This window comes from Homalodisca vitripennis, chromosome 5, assembly GCF_021130785.1.
Source record: "Homalodisca vitripennis isolate AUS2020 chromosome 5, UT_GWSS_2.1, whole genome shotgun sequence".
NCBI lineage: Eukaryota > Metazoa > Arthropoda > Insecta > Hemiptera > Cicadellidae > Homalodisca > Homalodisca vitripennis.
This window is the reverse complement of record NC_060211.1, coordinates 41,108,936-41,129,328: the sequence shown is the minus strand read 5'-3', so window position 1 is coordinate 41,129,328 and position 20,393 is coordinate 41,108,936. Positions and strand designations below refer to the sequence as shown.

Sequence of the window (20,393 nt, the reverse complement as noted above, 5' to 3'; positions counted from 1 at the left end):
AAACAACCATAAAGACTGCCTTTCTGGTTTTCATTTCCATTTCAGTAGTTAAAGAAGCATAGACAGAATTCCTACATTCGTTATTCGATTGCTATTAACAAAAAATTCTGTATACTATCCAACTTCGATTTATAAAAATCGTACACATTAAGAGTTATGATAAATTACCGTAAACAAGAAGAATTTCGTATATTACAATTTTAAAAACATAAATTTAACGATAACATCAAAAAACAACAAAACCAACTATGGCCTAAACTTAGATATCAAAGAAACCTAACAATATTTATAACTTGCCCAGCTTGATATCAATATTAGTAACCATTTTTGTGAAATGGAGGAAATAGAATTCTCCCCATGTGTTACCATGAGCCAACCCCACATGTTGAAGCATCTTAAACAAATCTCATCACTTGACTTGAGAGAAATACCTCACATATTTTCCTCATATTCATCGCTATTTTCAAAGTCTCAAAATATTAGTCAATTCTTTTTGTTTATTCTTTACATTGAAATTACTATAACTAATAAGTTGAAATCATACGCTAAGTTAAACAAATTGTAATATCGAAATACAAACAATCGATATTAAAACAATCGAACCATTCCATAACAGCAATCGAATAACGAGTGTAGGCCGCGCCTATTAAAGTCTATCCAAATTTAACAGCAATATACGTGAATTACAAAATCATTATAAATGGCACTATTTATAAAACCGTAATCTTTTTAATTTTCCGGCAGATTTTTATTTCAAAATATTACTCAAGCAAATCATCTCCCATACTCTTACAACTTACATTTCTTATCAATAGATGTCGAAAACACTGTACTGACTGAAATCGAAAACTGTTTAATGCGGTTTTGTGATTTATACGATACCATATCTTTCAATAAGATTAGTAGGGGTCGGTCTCACACTTCCTGCAGTAAACTAGTTCAACTGCGGTGCGTTGATAGTAAACACGGATAACGTCCTCTCGCAAATTTTATCACCACTTCCTGAGCCTTTGATAAAGTGTGGTAGGAACACGTTATCCGTTATCACCACGTGGGGTTTCCTTCAGGCTTTCCTAATCCGCACAGGCCCCCAACTTCAGATCTTTTTCTGCGACAGTAAACTGTAACACTTCCTTTAAAAGTTTTAATTGCAAGTGACTATTTGAAACCCCTGCGGCTCTATACTATGAGATCTTAATTATTCTCAATCTGTTTCTGCTTTAATAAACTCTTACCGATGCCAATGGCGCGGTGTAGCGGGTACGGCGGTTAATGCGAGATAACCGAATCAACCAACGTCGAGCGTGTCTGCTGTTTGGATGGGTGACCGCTGAGCGATTCTGTCCTTGTAAGCAGCCCGCCTGCCCGACCATTACTGATGGTTCTGAAGTCACCTTTAAAAGTCGTTGGTCCCTAGGTTAAGTGTTAGAGAGAGCTTCTTAGCCCTAAAAAAATAAAAAAACCCTTGTAAAATAAGACATTACTTTACTTTTAAGGCGTCTGCCATAATCAACGTGGTAATAATCATGGAGGAAGTCTCTTTTTGTGCTGTCAAGAACAAAAAAAGGAGACCTGAATCTAAATATAGAAGGTCTGCTCGGCTCCTGAAGTGACAGGATATTCAGGATTGAGATTTGGAACCTCTTCCTACTGATATCCCATTCATTTATGGATAGTGGATCCCCTCTCATCCCAACCCCATTTCTCCGCATTGATCTAGCACTATTGATTTGTTTATTCACTAAACCCCATATCTAAACCCAAACCAAAAACCGCTGAGCGATCCTGACTTTGCAACATTGGTGGTCACCAGGTTGTGTTTGGGAGGGTTCCTTATCCCTAACTTGGTCTAGTTAAATAAACTTTCCTTAACCTTTTCCTTTTTGACCCTCACGAGTATGATTAAGCTGCACATGCCTGTCCAGGTATAATTGATACAATAGTTTTTTACTGTACGCCGTGTGAGAGATAATGGCAGATAATAAACCAACCACAATTGAAACTACCCGGAATGAGAAAATCACTTAGTTTCTATATAGTTTGTATTTTCAAAACCACGTATTGACTTTGTAGACTTTACTGTTTCCTATGAAGTAAAATAAAAAATGCCTGTATTAAAGTAGCGAATTTAGGGATGTCTATACCACTCAACCTCATATAATAAGTGAATATAGACATTGTAAAACCTTACCATATTAAACTTTATAAAAATTGATAATTTACATAATATAACTTATGAACTTAGTAAATATAATTCTTAATCAAAGATCAAGAAAACATTAACAGTGTAAAATAGAAAATAAAAATAACAAAAACACATACAAACGCTAAACAGATTGCCCCACACACGCCGCAAGTACTACCGCGTGTCACTCCCACAGTCCCCCAGTAGCAGGTCCCTGACCCTCGCCCCAACGCACTCAAGACCCTCAATACTTTTAATGCTGTCAGGGAGAGAGTTCCAAAGGTGGCAAGCCTGACCAGTAAACAACCCATTAAACATTGTCAATCTACGATTTGGAACTGAAAATTAAGTGGTTCTCCTTCTTGTAGGTCGTACACTCATATCGGAGAACAATTTATGATCGGACAGATAAATAGGAGTTTTAGTTTCAATAGTGGAATGTAGAATAGGAAGAATATGAAATGTATTCTATTACATTTATTATTAGCACGTTGCAGTCTGCCCGATTGCTCAACATTCATATCGCTATCTCGACTTCACATGTGGAAACATAACTGACTAATAGGAGTAATATGACCTAAGGCCCGTATATACTTTCTGAAAGGCATTGCTTTCCTGAATACACTGCACATTCTAATTATAAAGTAACGATAGATAGTTCGCACCATCTATATACTGTGCACAACTGTTTACATGATTAATGTCAAAGTTGTTTGTAGGCCGATTTTTAATGTCATAAGTTTTTCTTATCGTGTTAATGTGTAACAGTTTTCCTAGGGCTCTCATGAAAATTTTAAAATGTACAGGTAAGCAAAACAAGTTTTAGCATTCCATTTTACTTAATAGCTGTAGTAGAGGTAAGATTAAAACAGTGCAACAACTCTGGCGCATTTTAAATACTCCTTCCGGCTCAGTCGGTCAGTTTGTGGCAGCTGAAATATTATTAATTTATTCCCATGGAATTTACATGCATGCGGTATCTGAAAAACTGTATGATCTGAAAAATTTGGATTCCAGAACATTTTTTTTCTCTAGGTTCATGAATACTGGAGTTGTGATTTTATAAGGGTAAACGACCGCCATATTGAAACGAAATCGTGTACCAAGCTGACCAACGAACTTAGCTTTTTTGGGACAATTATCGTTTCAAAAGGCCGCGTTATATAGCATAAATATATTATAAATACCGGGTTTCTTAAAAGTACCACTCACCTCCCCACCATAAAGTTTCTTATGAATAGATATGGAGTTATTTACTTCAGGGGATGTTTATGACCAACTGAGAATTACTTTTACGTATAAAACTTTTTATTCCTCCCCCCAAAAATGAGGTATTTTCGGAGTAAGTCAAAACTTTTAAATAAATACCACTAGCAAGTTACACCTAATTTTAAAGGCCTGTATTATAAAACGAAGAAGAATTCCGCAAACTAGAGGTCCCTAATTTTACTCTACCAAATTTGGTGGCCTATTAAATATTTAATTGTTTTATAAAACCCCACAGTTAAAGTTACATTCAAAGTTGTTGTAAGGCAGATAAAACATGCACTTACTAGTTATTTTGAGAATTTACGACATGGAATCATAAAACAAGTTATTAAAAAAATCAAAAAACATCAACAACCATGATTAACCATTGGGGGGAGGAAGTAAAAAATGTTCAGACATTAAAAAAACTCCTCAGTTGGTCATGTAGACATCCCCCAAAGTAAGTCACTCATAAGATAAGTAAATTCATAAGAAAGTTAATAGGGAAAATTGACTTTTAACACACACGATATATATATATATATATATATATATATATATATATATATATATATATATATAATATATATATATATAAGTGAGTTATTTTGTATACTTTGTTTTGTAAATCATATCTTGCTCCAAAAAGTTTTGAAAACGAAAATATTTCATACATCATCGTACTCTCTATATTCTACTTCGTACAAGCAAGGCTCTTCTGTTTAATTCGCAGTATTCCGAGATAATAGAAGTATATTATACGCATTTCCTCATTTACAAACGAGGCTGTTAATGAACTGTTCATTTGTAAATAGGTCAGGCACATTACATAATTTTTAAATAATAACAATGACCAATTACTCAAGGTATATGCATACCAATATCAAAGTTGATACTGATAAATACTAATACTGACAATACACTTTATGATGCAATTGATAATGATTAATTGTGGTAAAACGTGGAACTGTAAACGTGCCCACTTAATATTCAATCATAACTAAGGTCTAAGGAGGAAAACTGCCAATTGGGTAACCACAACCTACATTGTTCTTGGTATTCTAATCTGGACACAGACAGCCCATTTATTTTCTTTTAGATAACTATGGCAAGATACTGAACGACTAGGTTGTACACCCGCAGTTACAGTTTGGTTGCTTTGTAAGGTGATTGGTGATGTGTTGAATTCCGCGAATTCCAGTGTTCAAGATCGTGTGATGTTCATTTTCTGTTTGGTTTTGTTCGCTGCCTTAAAGTGCCAAAGTTGTGCTCCCTATCTTCTTCGTAGGTTTGCTGATCATTTCACTTTTACCTCTCTGTTTTTTTATTTCCTTGCTTTGGAACAACTCTTTAGGCCATTACCTTTAAAATAGCTACTTCACAATATTTTTACAAAAAAATTTATTTATACGTAAATATATCACCGCGTAATTATTTAATCAGAGGATAACAGTACACACGTTGCAGTTTTGTTAAAATGTGCATAACAGCGTTGTTACGGTTCCGAGATAAAAATAATGCCTGCGGCATGTGATTATTACTTTATACCAGACCAATCTGCACATAACGGTGGATATGGAGAGAGAACCGACCACGTAATTGGAGTGTCTGTCGGTAATTGAAATTTAAACTTCCAATGTTTAGATCAGTGCAGGTATGGTTGGTCGTTGTTGTCCTACCAGTCATTGGTCCTAAATTTCTCGTTTGTCTCGTTATAGTTCTCTCCTCTATTACGAACTATCTTACTTTCCCTTAGAGAGCAATTAGTATATCGTTTACAAATGTTATTCTCCGTTATAACTCGTTTTGTAAATAAATTCTACCATGAAACGTACGAAAAATTTCTATTTCACATGGCATGGCCCCTAGAGCCCAAAACCACTCTATTTCCTAACTTTTATATATTTATATGCTACGTAACGGGGCTTATAGCCCAAATAAGTTGAAACTTGGTACAAACATTTATCTTATAAATATCTCGGCTGTCGTTATCCACCTTGGTACGCCATTTCGTTCCAGTATGGCGGCCGCTCAAATTAAAAAAATCACGACTCGGTTATTTATTAGCCTAGAGAAAAACTAATTTTGTACGGCCAAGAAATGTAGTTGGAACGAAAATCACATAAATGTTTCAGGTGCCACAAAAACTACTTACCTTTTCCGACTAAGATTTTCTAAGACTTTTAAGACTTCTCAGATTTTTCGATTTTGTCTACTTTCTTTCCGTTCGTTATTTTTCTGGTTTTCCTCTCTTCCCCTCGTCATATGACATATATATTTATGCTATCTCCTCTAGAGTCGGCAAGGACAGTTTCGTTGTGGTGGATACCCCAATGCGCTCTTGCCCCCCGGGCCAGAAGAGGGACTCTGACGGTAACTGCCGCCCCTTGGTTGAGGGAAACCCGTACCAAGGGGGGTCGGGTAGACCTGGTACTACGGGAGGTGGGCAGAGTAACACAGACTTTGGAAATAATCAGCAACACGGGAGTGTAGGCAGTAACCATTATGCTGATAACAGTGGCAGGCCTTCCAGCATTAACGGTGACAGTCACGACAACAGTTATCAGCAACAAGGGAGCAGCAGCAATAATCGGTTTCCTGACGGTTTCAACAGGCCCTCCAGCAACCACAATGATGGAGGCATCCACTCTCCATCACAACGTTACATCAATGCAGCTCAATATTGACGTAGCTCGGAATTATGAAGACAATATTGTTAATAATCAGTAAGAAACTTTATTATACCTAATATCATTTTTCGTTTAAATTTTGTTATTTCAGATGGAAAATTTGAAAGGATAATAGGTTTTCGGACATTTGCCATCGTTATATGTTAAAAAATATATATAACATAACGTTTCGAGAATTGAAATCTATCCCCTTCTTCAGATGATTCAGATGAGGAAATAATTATTATAGTTTTATAACATTATTTCTTCTCCTGAAGAAAAGGCTAGAATCAAACCTCGAAACGTTGTGTTATAAGTCTTAATCTAAATACAACGATGCCAAATGCCCGAAATCCTATTATCTCTTTAATCCCAGATTTTACTTGTAACATTATTGATATTATTCCAATGCAAGGAATTAGCTCTACCTCTTGGAACGTGACTGATTCACCGATGATTCAGTTTCTCTTCATTATTCACAGGGTACTCACCAATCGCAGAATCACTCTCACATCTGTATGGTTCCTTTCCTGCAACGTTCCTGTCACTTTTTTGTTGATCTACTGTGACTATAGTACTAACTACTATTTGATTGTTCCAATAATGAAATAATTACGTTTAAGTGCTCAACTGCTATTCCAATGGTCCTGTAATAAAATAGTTATGTTAAGATGATTTACCTATACAATAAAATTTATTGTTGTTTGTTCATTTTCATAAACGGGGAAACTGTGTATAGCTAAAATTAGGATTAAAATCAAACATTTACAATTGCGTTGTTTATTTCTAAAATTAATTTATAACACTTAGGCATATTCCTGTGTATTACAGTACAGAGGCCGTGATTTTATATTCAGAACCCAAACTGACGTAGCCAGTTAACTTACATAAAAACTAATTATACTATAAGTATAAACATTTTCGTTTTCAAACACTAAAATTTATACCACGCTTTTAATAGTTTATCTTTTTAGTTATTACGGTTAAAAACCATTGCAATTCTTAAAAGCCCGTTAATACTAAAAGTATAAGATATTATTTTAGTGACGAAATTGGTTTTTTATCAATTTTCATGTTTGAGAGTCACATTCTCCCAACTATAGAGCTTTCTATAAAATTTTTGGAGAAAAGTATTTTGTTTCCTTTACAGAGAATGAAAACTGGGAATCCCAGATCGGTATTTAACAGTTTTAGGAAGGGAGAGATAGGCAGGAGACTTTGCGATCTCCTTGAAGAAGCGATATATATATGATATAAAATTCTTCGGCCACTTCCAAATAGAAATTGAAGATCGTTGCTGCTTCGTCCAGTTAAAACAGGCGTTACTGAAATCTAACAGGGCTGTTTGTCCTCGAGCATGAAGAAAATGGAACATGGCCTCTTCCATAGACATTAAATGAACATTATCAACCAATTGAGGGTCGTAGAAAATTCCCTTAACCATTTTTCTTCTACTGACACCAATAACCCATTACAGCATTTCCTTCCCCTCAAGCTTGAGAGATATGAAGCATTCCCTTAAGTATCCCTCGTCTATAAATCAAAAGACTATTTCCAATCATTTTACGTGGCCTCTGCCTCTGATAAGGATCATTCCCTTGAGTATGTCTCTTCCATAGATCAAATACCATTATTATTCACTTTCCTCGCCATTAAGCGTGAGAGATATGGATCATTTACCTATGTATGCCTATTCCAAAGGCCAAAGGAACAATATCAATAACTTTGTTTGGCCTAAAGGCTGAGAAAGTTGGATCATTCCCTTGAGTATGTCTCTTCCATAGATCAAATACCATTATTAATCGTTTTCCTCGCCCTTAAGCGTGAGAGATACGGATCATTCCCTTGAATATGCCACTCCCACAGATTAAAGAACCATTATCATTTTCCTTGTCTGGTTATCCTTTTCTGAATAACGCACAAGAATGTAGTAGAGATTCGGTGCTTCTTGAAAGTACACCCATCATGTTGCCCAGGTGTTAATGGCGATGTCAGTGTTTATGTTCCCAGAATTGTTCAACTGGACAAGCATGACCTTCTCGGATACACTTGACCTTCCGGAAATAGTGAGCTTGGCAGCATGACAACAAACGATTATTTGTTTTATGTATCGCGTGTGTAGAAACACGCCTGTGTCCTTTTTGTCCTTTCTGGTTGCGTAACGCTTCCAGCAACTTCCACCAGCAATCCATCTCCTCCGGCAACACCAGTAGTAGTGATATCACGATATCATGCAGCTGACTGTTCTACTCGTCCTGCTCTTGTTGGGGGGCTCCGCCCTGCTGGACGTGGTGGCGACCACTCCCATGGACCTGGGTTCGGAACAAGGGGTACTCTCGGTGGCCAGGAGATACGGTCGTGGTAGAGGTGGAGGGTACCGTCGCAAGTATCGTTACCGTAAAGGATAAAGCTAGAGTAAATAAGGTGAGTATAATAGTGATCAGCCATTTTTATGTCCCAGTACAAGAACCCTTTATACTCATATTTCCTATCACTGTATTGACAACTTTAGCTGATATATACATATCTAGTCGTTTTTTTATATACAATCAATCACATTTTTGATTATGTACCGTTTTTTAGTCGTTTTTATATAATAGATATATTTGCAACCCTGTTACTCGTTACTGGTTAATATAAGTTACATCCGATGTTCTTGAAACTAAATTCATGGCAGATTAAAAACTTAATTGGCACGTATATTATTTTTTTCTCTCGTGAACTTTGTAGCTGCCGTTCCTGCTGCCGAGCAACACCTCGCGCGCTTGTTCGTAAGTAAAATTTATATTTTCGTATTATAAATTAGACCTTTCATGCGAGACATCTAATTTTGAATGTAATATAAAGTAAAGTTGTAAAATATTAAAGTAACTTACCTTGGTTAATGTTTTATTTGGCAGAGTAACTATTGATAGATTATTGATAATAGTGTGGTGATGTCCTTATGACGAGTCCAGTTTGTCATGAATCTTAAGTTGCCTCGATAAATGGCTAATACCGTCGTGATTTATTTTTAGGTGAATTCAACTTCTAGTTTCTGATTTAAACTTCGAGTTTCTGATTTCAACTTCGAGTCTCTTATTTCAACTTAGAGTTTTTTTATTTTAACTTAACGCCCGCGCTTGTGAGTCGTCATCAACGTGAAGGAAAGTCAATTTTAAAGTTTTATAATTATTAAGTTCGTATGCAAAATCCCCATAGAACATTGGAACCATTAGACCCACCCCCATGATATCATTTAGTTCATTTCCACTCTATTTGGCAGCAACGTGGCAATACATTATTTTATTTTCAACATCTATAAATGGTGCTTTTAGAAGTAAACTTTGCAAATCGAGTATTCATTACTATGACCTCAGCTGTATTCAACGCCGTGTGTTTCGTCCATTTGGTACAATTATACGTAAATCGTAAATTAAACATGGCCAATGCCGAATGTTTTTGACCGCTCGATTAGGATGGTAATTTAATAACAACCATTTTTTATAAAATTCTAAAATAACATACCTAAAACAGTACACTTATGCCTTGTGAAAAACTTGGTCATAAAGTACTGTATCACAAAGTTCCGCGTCCTTTCAAAGTTACGGGTGGTTGAAAGCACCAAAACCGGAACCCTTGTTCGATGTTACGGACACAAAATTTGAATTTAGTGTTTGTAAATTATTTACTATATATGGCTAAACAAAGAAATAAACAATATGAATTTTACCGTAACTCCCTTATTGTAGTCTACTAGTTAATTTGTAGTTTACTTTCAAATTTTGGTGTCTACAATTTTGGATCCGACAGTACAGTTAATGGCGGTACAGTAGTCTGTCAAGGCTGCTTTCCGTATAAGAGAATAACTAGATCGTACCAGGATGACCTTGAAAGCCCATGGCCTCAGCGAAAAATGATCACATGGTCTCGAGTACTTGATACCTTCTTAACCTTTCTACTATTGTATCGTGCCAATTAAATATGTTTCTTTGAATTAAACTTCATTATTTTTTAAGTATGTAATTAGCAAACCAATGAGCTGGAATATAGCTTTGGTTTAACATAATAATTGTAATGATGCTATTAATAAGATGTTCCGATAATGAATCACGTACAGTCATCATCATCGTTGTGTTGTTTATTACCTCTGACCCGTCAACACTTTCTTGGGCAAGTCAAGGTCGTCAAGACGTGAATAATCCCAACTTCCCCATAGTTAAATTAATTGGCCAGCAATTTTGTATTCAAACCATTCAGCAATTGTGGTTTCCTTTAAGACGCTTTTAATTAAGGCTAATTACTTGAGTGACTTAAGATTATTATTTTATACTTTGATCAGCAGGCTAATAGGTTTACTTCACGTCTATGTCTGCTCGTGTCAATGTAATGACTCTCTCTAGCAGTTCAACACCTTCTAAACAAGAATAATTTTCATTTGTTGTTGCATTTGCAGAGTAGGAGCAGATTTTCTAAATCTATTATAATTTGTACGTAAAATTAATGAATTAAAAAATACCGAAATGAAAACGTCTCTTTTACTTTAGGTGTGTTAGTCATCGGAAAATATATAACTGAAGAAATTACCGTGCTAGTTTTTTCTTTATTGTTTAATGCTGACTGTTCTAGAATTGCTTTTTATTGACTCATCTCTCCAGCAACTCCTTCTTCCCCAAACACAAAGTTGTGATAAACTGTTTAAAAAATGTTTGGATTCATTAATCTATTCACCCACCTTGTTAATATGCAATGGCCATAACATAGAGTAAAATTTATCTCCAGCACTCTGACTTCCAGAATCAGAGCCATATTTTTGACATACAGTTTGCCATTGCATTTACTGTAAGTGGCTATTTACAAAATTCACGCTTTAAACAAACAAAAATGTTACAGCATAAATAGCTGTTAAATTTAAAATGTTAACTTTTTTGGTATATGTACGCGTATATCCTTGTGGTTTTGGATTCAGTCAAGTGATTCTCAGGCAGAAGGAAATAATTTGAGAAATGAAAAACTAAAAACCTTTGCACGATACACCCGTTAATAAGATAGGCTAAACACTCGTTTAGAATTTGAGGCAGGAAATCTCTTTTTTTTATTTGTTTTAAAATTTTTATATTTTCCAAGGTATGGACAATTTTAATCTCTTATGCAGAAAATTTGTATATATTACTCATTTACAGTGAAAGGATGGAGTATTATTCCACAGGATGATACGATGATACCCAACTCACGTTTTAGAGGTCAAAGGTGAACTAATTAGCTGTAGAAATCATAACCTACACAACCGGTTTGTAAGTCAAGTTCATGTTTGAAGATTGCTTTGAGTTACGAATTGGTATGCGACTGTTAACATGACTATTTGAAACCATAATTTAGATCCTGCTTAAAATTTAATCTAAGAATATTTCTCACATAGTTGCATGTTATGCAAAATATTAAAGTTGCGATAATAACATTTGTTTGTCGTTAAGAAGATCCTCTAGTACAAAAAATAAAAGACGTGTTTTTATACTTTAGTGAAGATTGCAAATTATTGAATTGATAATCACTAAATAATTAATGCATTGTTTTAGAACATCCTGTGGAGAGTTTAAGACAGGGAATCCCAGTAAATTATCCTAACAACCGTGAAGTAATTATATGTCCGGTATTTAGTGAGGACTGTCGCAAGGTTCTACCTTAGATCCGTTTTTGTTACCATGAGGGCTCTACTGTTTTGTGCGGGACTGCTATTATTCGTTGTGGCTGCTGTCGTTGAGGGGCATGGATATAAGAAAATGAAAGGTTATGGAGGAGGTTATGGTGGAGGTTATGGTGGATATGGAGGATACGGACACGGAGGATATGGTGGCCATAAAGGATACGGAGGTGGTGGAGGTTGTTGCGGTGGATATGGAGGCCATGGCGGTGCATATGTATCTACCTACAAAGTAATTCCAGTTTATGTACAGTACGGAGGAGGTTATGGCTACGGACATAAAAGTCACAAGCACGGATAGTAGGTAGGTATACAATTCAATCTCTCAGTCAAATTTATACTTCATTATAACGTTTTAGATTATGGTAAACGTTTAATTTTCACCATTTATTACTAGTACTTCTGAAATTTGTAATAATATGAGATCGAACCAAATTGTATTGTTTATATGATGTGATCAAATCACTCTCACCCCCAAATAGCTGTAATAACAATTATTAATTTTTGTTCATTTTATTTAAGTGAGCATTACATTGATTATAAGGTTCTGTTTTCAAATTCACTGTGATTTCAGTGTAAAGCTATGCGTTTGACATTATTAACATTTATAACATTGAGTAGCAATTGCCCGCGGCTTCGCTCCCAATTGCATAGGTTTTGCAACTGTTTAAGCACTTCTGGTTCGAGTTTGCCTTCTTGCCACGATCAAGAAAACATGTTAAAGTGTATATTTATGGTCATTGTAATTTACTCTGACCTTAGTAAGTTTTGTATCATAGCTGATTTTGCCTCGTTCCCGATCAAGAAAATATACATACATACACAGTTCTGAGAAGCCTGCTCTTGTCAAAAGACGACTAATTTATGTTTCATGACGGTCTTTAAATGCAAAGTAAAAGTTAGACTAGATTGTCTCTTATATCTGCACTGCTCTTACCCGCTACTTTGCAAGCAATTTAGTAGGCTTGCACGTGTATGGCCACTGTTGTTTCAAGTAAACTATATTTCTGACGCCAATATTGAATTTGCCTTGCCACGATAAAAAAGTACGTCAACATGTTCATATTATTAGTCATTGTATTTTACTATGTTCTTGTTTTATTTCATACTTGATTTTGTCTTGTTTATCGACCAATAAAATATATATCACTGATCAGAGAAGCCTACTTCTGTCAAAAATTAATCGAGATAGGTTTATATCAGTCTATAAATTTATAGTAAAAGTTAGATAGTAGCATTGTTATTAGATCTAATACTTAATATTTGCTAAAAAGTACATTAACAATGACACTACGCGTTTGTTTCTTTATAAACTGAAAACTATTGTTAATATTTCTGAACATTTAGATCTGGAATTGGTACACAGTTCAAAAACACAGTCCAGAGAACTTTCATCTAGCATAGTTCTTGCCGACTGCTTCATAGCGAATCGTCGGAGTCAAATTCTGGCCATTTTATGTTTTAGAGCATTTTCTAAGGTAGAGGAGTACTTACTTAATCAATGAAATCTAAAAACGACATGAAAAATAATAGTTATTCTTTATAGGATGTACTCACTGTAAATGTAAATAAATTGAAAATAATAAACAACGTTTACACAGAACAGTTGATTACATTTTAGACATACTCTTTTAGTTAATATTACTTAACTTTTAAAGGCCTAGTTGGGATTTTTGCTACTTTAATGACCAGTGAGGCGTAGCCCAGAGGGATTTTCGAAATAACAATGGGTCTATATTCACCCCTGAGACCTTATGAATGTCCATGTAAAATTTCAGTACAATAGGTTTGGTAGTTCAAGTGTAAATGCAAACCAAACAAACAAATGCACTTTCGCATTTAAAATATTATTAGAATTCCCCAGTTGATTCAAATAAAAGATAAGTGTGGCATTTACTGGTGTATTGTGACATCAATTACAGATGTAAATGCCTTGTTTAATGTATTTATTAGCAAGTATTTACATCAGTACAAAAATTGCGTTTTAAAACAGATTTTATTCATTTTATGCATTTATATTATGCATATATATTTATGAGTGCCGATACCCATTCGATACAAAATTATTCGCTAAAGTTTAATAAAAACATGTTTTCTATATAAAAATTACTTTAAAAATTGAAAGAATATAAAATATCGGAGAACATCTCAAATACAATATCTAAGCACATTAACGTTTTATAAAATCATAAATTAACACAGACCAACGTAATTGGAGTACTTTTTAAATTGGGAGTAGAACAAAACATTGATTTAAAATTTTTTTTTTTTTAATCCTGATTTTACCAAAAACGAATGGAATAATCAACTGTACCTACTGTAAGAATAATTATATTCCTTTTTTGAACAATCAATAGAAACATATATGAATTTCAGGGTTCGTGTTCAACATTCGTGTGACACATTCTAAGAAAGTGGTTAAGACTAAACCAATAACTCTAATACTAGGTATGTGATTTTATTGAACTAAGAACAAGGAATTCCTGATTATAATTGTCTGAAATCGGAGGTTCTTCTTGTGATAAATTCATAAAATAAATATGAGAAGCTTTAATTTGTTTTAAACCCTTCACTAAACAAAGTTCCCAGGACAATGCTTTTAAAGATTTTCGCCGTGGAACACTCTCTCTCTATATTATTCTCAATTATAGGATAAGACTTAAGCCAAAACAAAATCCATGCCAAATTGAATTCGATCCGCCCAGAATATTCCAAGGCCGTGTCTGATTGGTGTTGGATATTCCATACGGGATTAACTCATACAATCAGTTCATACTACATCAGCTTTATTTAATTTCCCTTCAATAACACAATTCACAAGATAACATAACCCAATAGGAAGTGGAAGTTGTGGAAAGTGGTTTTTATCCTGGAGATTGCACCATTGGGTTTAATTTGGTTTGATAACAAACTAAGCTTTGTTTTTACAAGGGGAAGGTTTTTGCTAAACTTACTGGAACTTTTAACAAAATACTACTTGCTCTGAAGTGTTTACAGGCACAGACCTGGAAATTTTTTATGTATGCCGAGTTTGAGGCTCCATTTTGTTTTGCCAATTAGAAGGTTACAAAGTGATTGTGTTAAGACGCGTGTATGCGGAACATACAGATTATTCGACCTTATGACACAAAGTAAGAAAACTATTGCTAAATAAGTACAATTTTTGGATTTTTAACTTACAGTTTGTTTTGTACACATGTAGTATCTCAATTACCTGTAAAGTCCTTATGAGTGGAAGAACTATGACCAAGATTTGCTGAAATATTAATACTTAGTTAAGAAACGTGATTGGCTGAGCGTTAGCGAATCATGGAAACAATTCATTTATGTCTGTCTACCTACATGTATGTCAGTCCGCACGATATCTCGACTAATTAATCTATAGACTTGAAATTAATTGTGCTCGAGATTTAATTTCTATATAACCAACATCGAGATCGATAATGGTGCATGTCACTCCATGGGATTTGACTGAACGTTGACGAAAATTTTATACTAGGTAACCTTGATGGTGACGAGAAAATCACTAAATAAGAAATTTTCAAACAAATGAGATTGTACAGACATACGACATTTTAACGGTTGACGTAAACTTTACTGTTTAAGTTAATATTGATATTTTTATGAATATTTTTAAATAGACTTTTTAATCTTATGTAAATTAGTTTTTTTAATTCTTTAAAAAATAAAATAAAATAGTTGCAAAAAATATTCTCCATGCAAGTTAAAGATTCGTTCATATATCTCATGTGGTTCCTGAGAAAAGGTACATATGATAAGATACAGCTTAAAAATGTTAACTTCCGGAAAACGCAAATTTAGGCGTAGGGCTAGAAATACTAGGTTCACAATTAGGTATGCTGGGCCTACGACTAACCTCACAAGTAGAGTTGTTTATACTGTCCTCCACTTCTTCTAGTCTAACTACATGACATTTTGGTGTACCAATAAACACCCTTTTACGCTTCTTGAATACTTTACCGACTTCTCTAGGCATTTTTGAACTAAAAGAACTGTAAAAATAATTCAATACTTGTTGGTAAGCAAATCACAATATGAAATATTGCAACAGACACACTTCAGTGAACAAATTTCAAATGAAAACAGCTGGGAATATTACAGGTAAAGGCAACCAAATGATAAATCAAGTAACTATAGCAACTAAGAATACACCTGTACTATAACAAGTGATGCTGGGAGTTGAGTGAACATGCGAAACTTGTTGAGCAAGCGCAACTTCAAAAATGTATAACTAAAAAAGTAATGGTCTTAAATGAATGAAGTTTTCAGTAAAATACACAGTAATAATTCAGGAATATTAAAAAAATCTGGAAAATGATTTTTTTTATTTTTAGTCACCTGACACCCCTTAACATACGTAACTTAATGAAATGAGCTATAGACATGAAACGTTGCATTCAACCTCAACGAAATCTGTTACGCAACATGTAGTATGCCTTACTCATACTAAGCATAATTTTTGTTGTAACATATCCTTCCTTTTAATTCCGATTCAGTTAGACAGATGAAGAATGAATCCTGTTTCGTACGACTTTATTATGAATTAACTTTACGATATTTTTCTCATGCCTTGATTTCTCAGCGGGTAATATGCGAGCTGAAATCCCCCAATTAAAAAAAAAACTTCTTCATAGATTTTCTACGTATAGTCAAAAATCTGTCATTAAAAAGTGGGTGTATTATTATAAGGTTGTACTGATATTGCTTGTTTATATAATCAATCAATTAAGGAGGAGCAATCAATGTTAAGGTTGGACAATATTATTGTGTTAAATTTGAAGTTCGCAGCAGATTAAGACAGCTTCCCTAAAAACGGAAAAGGACAAATTGTTTATCACTGCACGTAAAATTACAGGCATAACTGGGAAATTTGGGTAATTTTGTAATCAGGCCCACATAAATACTGTTGAAGATAACAGTTTGAAATATTTACAGTATTACATGAGTCATAACGTCATGGATTAACACGGTTTTAATTTATACAACAATTATTTCTTTAACAATAAATACTATTTTAAAACATGTAATTTTCTTAAACGGTACTACATCTAAACAAATAGTTTCCTGGCCATATGTCATCATGAATTAAAAACGTGTCATTTCCTAAATTTATAACTCATAGCCTATATACAGTAAACATTTTACGTTTTTATCTTGAACAATTTGTAGTTGGAACTTACTAAAAAATTTCCTAATTTAAATACCTGTAATTCCGCGGAGTATCACAACAAATTTCCAGCTTTTTCTGTACTTAAAGAAGTTTTAAGGGGTATGAATTTGACATAAAATTATGTTCCAACCCCGAAATCGATTGCACCACCTTAAAACCTTTAATTTTAAGTATACAATTATATGGTCATCTCATCATTAAAGTCACCAGTAGTCTATCACATCCTCATTCTTGGAAAACAGGGCTGGTTTTGAAATACATAAAACAACATCGGTTGCAGCACACATTCCTTGGTGGGTATTAAAGATTGCCTTCTCGTTAAATACAATATTGCAGACACCGTCTTCTCGTTTATTGAAGAAAATACATCATTCACTCAGAAATTATTATGAATGCCATATTAAAGATCTGCGATGATCAGCTTAAAAGAACTTTTTTGTTTATTCTGATGATCTTTATATATATATATATATATATATATATATATATATATATATATATATATATATATATATTTGGTGTAAACATTGAAAAAAATTCCACATCAAACGCCTTCCCTACTTGTGGTGATGGCGACACCCTTGACAATTACCCTGGTGCTGATGCTAGGAACATAAAATGTACAGGCAGTTTCCTCCAGGTGAGTAGTCAGTTGAAAATGTGAGGTAAACAAGAGAGAACCGGCCTAAGTGACTCATCCTCGCACTCCTCTTTGCGGATTTTCCGGTCCGGCTAGGATATGGCGGATGTATTATTCAAATTGTGCGAAGTGAAGTCATCCTGGTCGGGGCAAGGTCGTGACCAACGTGTGACCTCATGCTAGAGCAGCAATCGTCTGGCGTTGAGTCCATCAGTCCATCATGCGCTTGCTGGCCGTTATCGTCCTTCTGCTGGTCGCTCTCGCTGCGCTCGCAGACGCTCGCAAGTACGGCCGAAAGGGTTGGTACGGTGGCGGTTACGGGTATGGCTACCCCGTGGTGTACAGACCGATATACTATGGCGGGTATGGCGGGTACGGTGGGTACGGTGGTTACGGCGGCTACGGAGGTTATAGAAAGAAGGGTTACAGGAAGAGGTGGGGCTGATCGGTAAGTCTTTACATTGCTCTGGCTACACCAACATACGTTTAACGTTCAGTTATTGGGCTGTGGGAATGGTTTACCATACTGGGACAGCTTACCAGAAAAACTAATTACAACCCCTATGGCAGATATTTTCTTTCCTGAAGTAAACGACTTCAGGAAACTCAAAATTATTCAATTAAATTACTTAATTGCACCGCAAATAAAAGGTCCTTATCAATATATTTATTCGGCTGTCATTATTTTTGTAGCACAGAGGTCTCTATACTTTTTGAACTTCATGTTTTTTTATCAGGTCGAAAACCTCCTCCAGGATTTCAGTGGAGATCTTCATGCATTAGAAAACGTAAATTTAAGTGTAGAGTTGAATCCCGAAAGTTTTCATGCTCGCCATGAGTAACAACTTTTATTGAGAAAACACTAAGTAAAATTATCCAAATTGAATTAATATTCCTATAGATGTTTACCATAGAGGACACCAAAATGAAAACGTTTACTTAATCGATTATATTTTTGCATTTTAGATTATAACGATCAGGAAGAGAACAACAATTGTTTATATAAACCTTTTGTTTTAATTGTTTTATCATTTAAGAAAATTGTAAACAAGCTGTTAATTAATTGCTAGTAGTTGTTGTTAAAGTGCTATGTCTTTAAGAAGTGTCCTTATTTATTTGCAAACTTTTAATTTTTATAATTGTTTATTTGGTTATCAAATTTTAAGTTTTGTACTCAAACTAATAATCAAATCCTTAAAATATTTCAGTCGTATTCAAAATAGTGGCTATTTCATGAGTTATAAAGTGATTAGGATTATTGGGTGCTGGAAACAGGATATTTTTAAGTAATGTTTTAATGAAAATCCTTTCATTTACGCAGTAAATAATATGAAATAGTCTGGAAAATATTATTGGCCTCTTTTTTAGATTATTTCCAAATAGTAATACTGTGTTCTTTAAATGTTATGAGTATTATTGAAACGTACTTTTTAATTTATTTTGCAGGTTTCTCTTTCTCCTTTACTCTTTTTTTTAATTTTCATTTATGGTTTTCAAATTTAATGTTACCAGCAGTCCATCAGCTCCCAATTAAAAGAAAATGGATGTTGTTTTGAAAGCACAAAATCACATCTCTTGGTGGGTATTAAAGAGTTTGCCTTTCGGCTAAATACAAGTTGCTGTATGCACTGTGAAGACAAAAATGTGGAGAGCTGCGAAATGTTAAAATTGCGGAACATTTTGTCAGGGTTTGTTGACAAAGGGTGGAATCGGAGTAACAAAGTAATCCTTGAAGGCAAGGGAGGGGTTATGGCATTTGGGAGTCAATTCTCCCAGCCAGTAAAAAGGAAAGGAAACACATTTGTATATGTCGCTCTCGCCTCGCTCGGCGAAAACGTCTTCTTTTGATTGAAAGCTCGGAATAACGCAACATTTACTTTGAGGTTAGAACGAATTTGTTCAACTTGTAGCTAATTGAATCTTTCGAAAAGGTTTCTATTTTTATCTGCAGAATGTGAAACCTCTAAGGAAGAATGTGAAACACAAAATCAAATTTAGTGTTTAATTTCTAGCAGAGTTAAAATACTCGTATTTACTCTAAGAACATTGATCTCGTTTCCGCAAAATCGTTTGGTCCAATAATTATAATGCCAAAATTTATATAATTCCATTAAAATAAAACTGAAATAAAATAATTTTGCCTCATAAATAATAATTCCACCCTGTGTTGGTGGTGAACGTCCTGATGCTTAGCTAATAACGTCTTGGAACACCGTAAATTTTCAGCATTGAGACTAGTACAGTACCTGAGTTGGTGAACTTGCTTATGCTTTGGTAATAAGGTTTTGGAAATCCCTAAAACATTCAGCATTGAGACCAGTTCCGCAACTAACCTTCAAACCAGTTGTACATTTTGTGAACAAATATTTGAAAACATTATAACTGTTTGATTATAATCATATCCTATAAGAGATACAAAGCTGAAAGTCAGTAGATTCAATCCAGTGTCTGAAACCTCATAACTGGAAAATTTACGTACTCTAAACAAAAGAAATCGCCCGCCAACAGGAGATTTACATCACAATTGGTTAACGCAGAAGAACCTGCGTACAAACTGAGGAGTAAATCCTATTTACTGACTTTTCAGCACCTTTTTTCCGGATAGTGCAACATGGTATTGAGATAGTTTCGATAAAAATATAAAATACGAGGCGATGGAAAAGTCCTTATCATTAAGGGGATTCCCTACTGAAAAATGATAAATTTTGGCAAAAAAATTGAAATTAACTTTTATATTTATTTTAATTCTATGGCTTATAAGAAACCATAAAAATACAACA

General features: G+C 34.4%; 1 protein-coding gene across 11 annotated transcripts in view; it reads left to right on the top strand.

Annotated features, from left to right (window-relative positions):
- The window catches only part of LOC124362064 (putative proline-rich receptor-like protein kinase PERK6), a 65,318-nt gene that overhangs the window by 28,560 nt on the left and 16,365 nt on the right, over positions 1-20,393 (top strand). The window contains exons 1-2 of one of the 11 annotated variants that reach the window (XR_006922424.1): positions 4,058-4,717; positions 5,730-6,159. The exons of 5 other annotated variants lie outside the window; for them this stretch is intronic. Coding sequence is in view for 3 of the 6 variants with exons in the window: in XM_046816229.1 (XP_046672185.1) it covers positions 5,767-6,120 (354 nt within the window). In the remaining 3 variants the exon portion in view is untranslated. 5 more of the 11 variants (XM_046816233.1, XM_046816229.1, XR_006922423.1 and 2 more) reach the window with 5 other exon arrangements.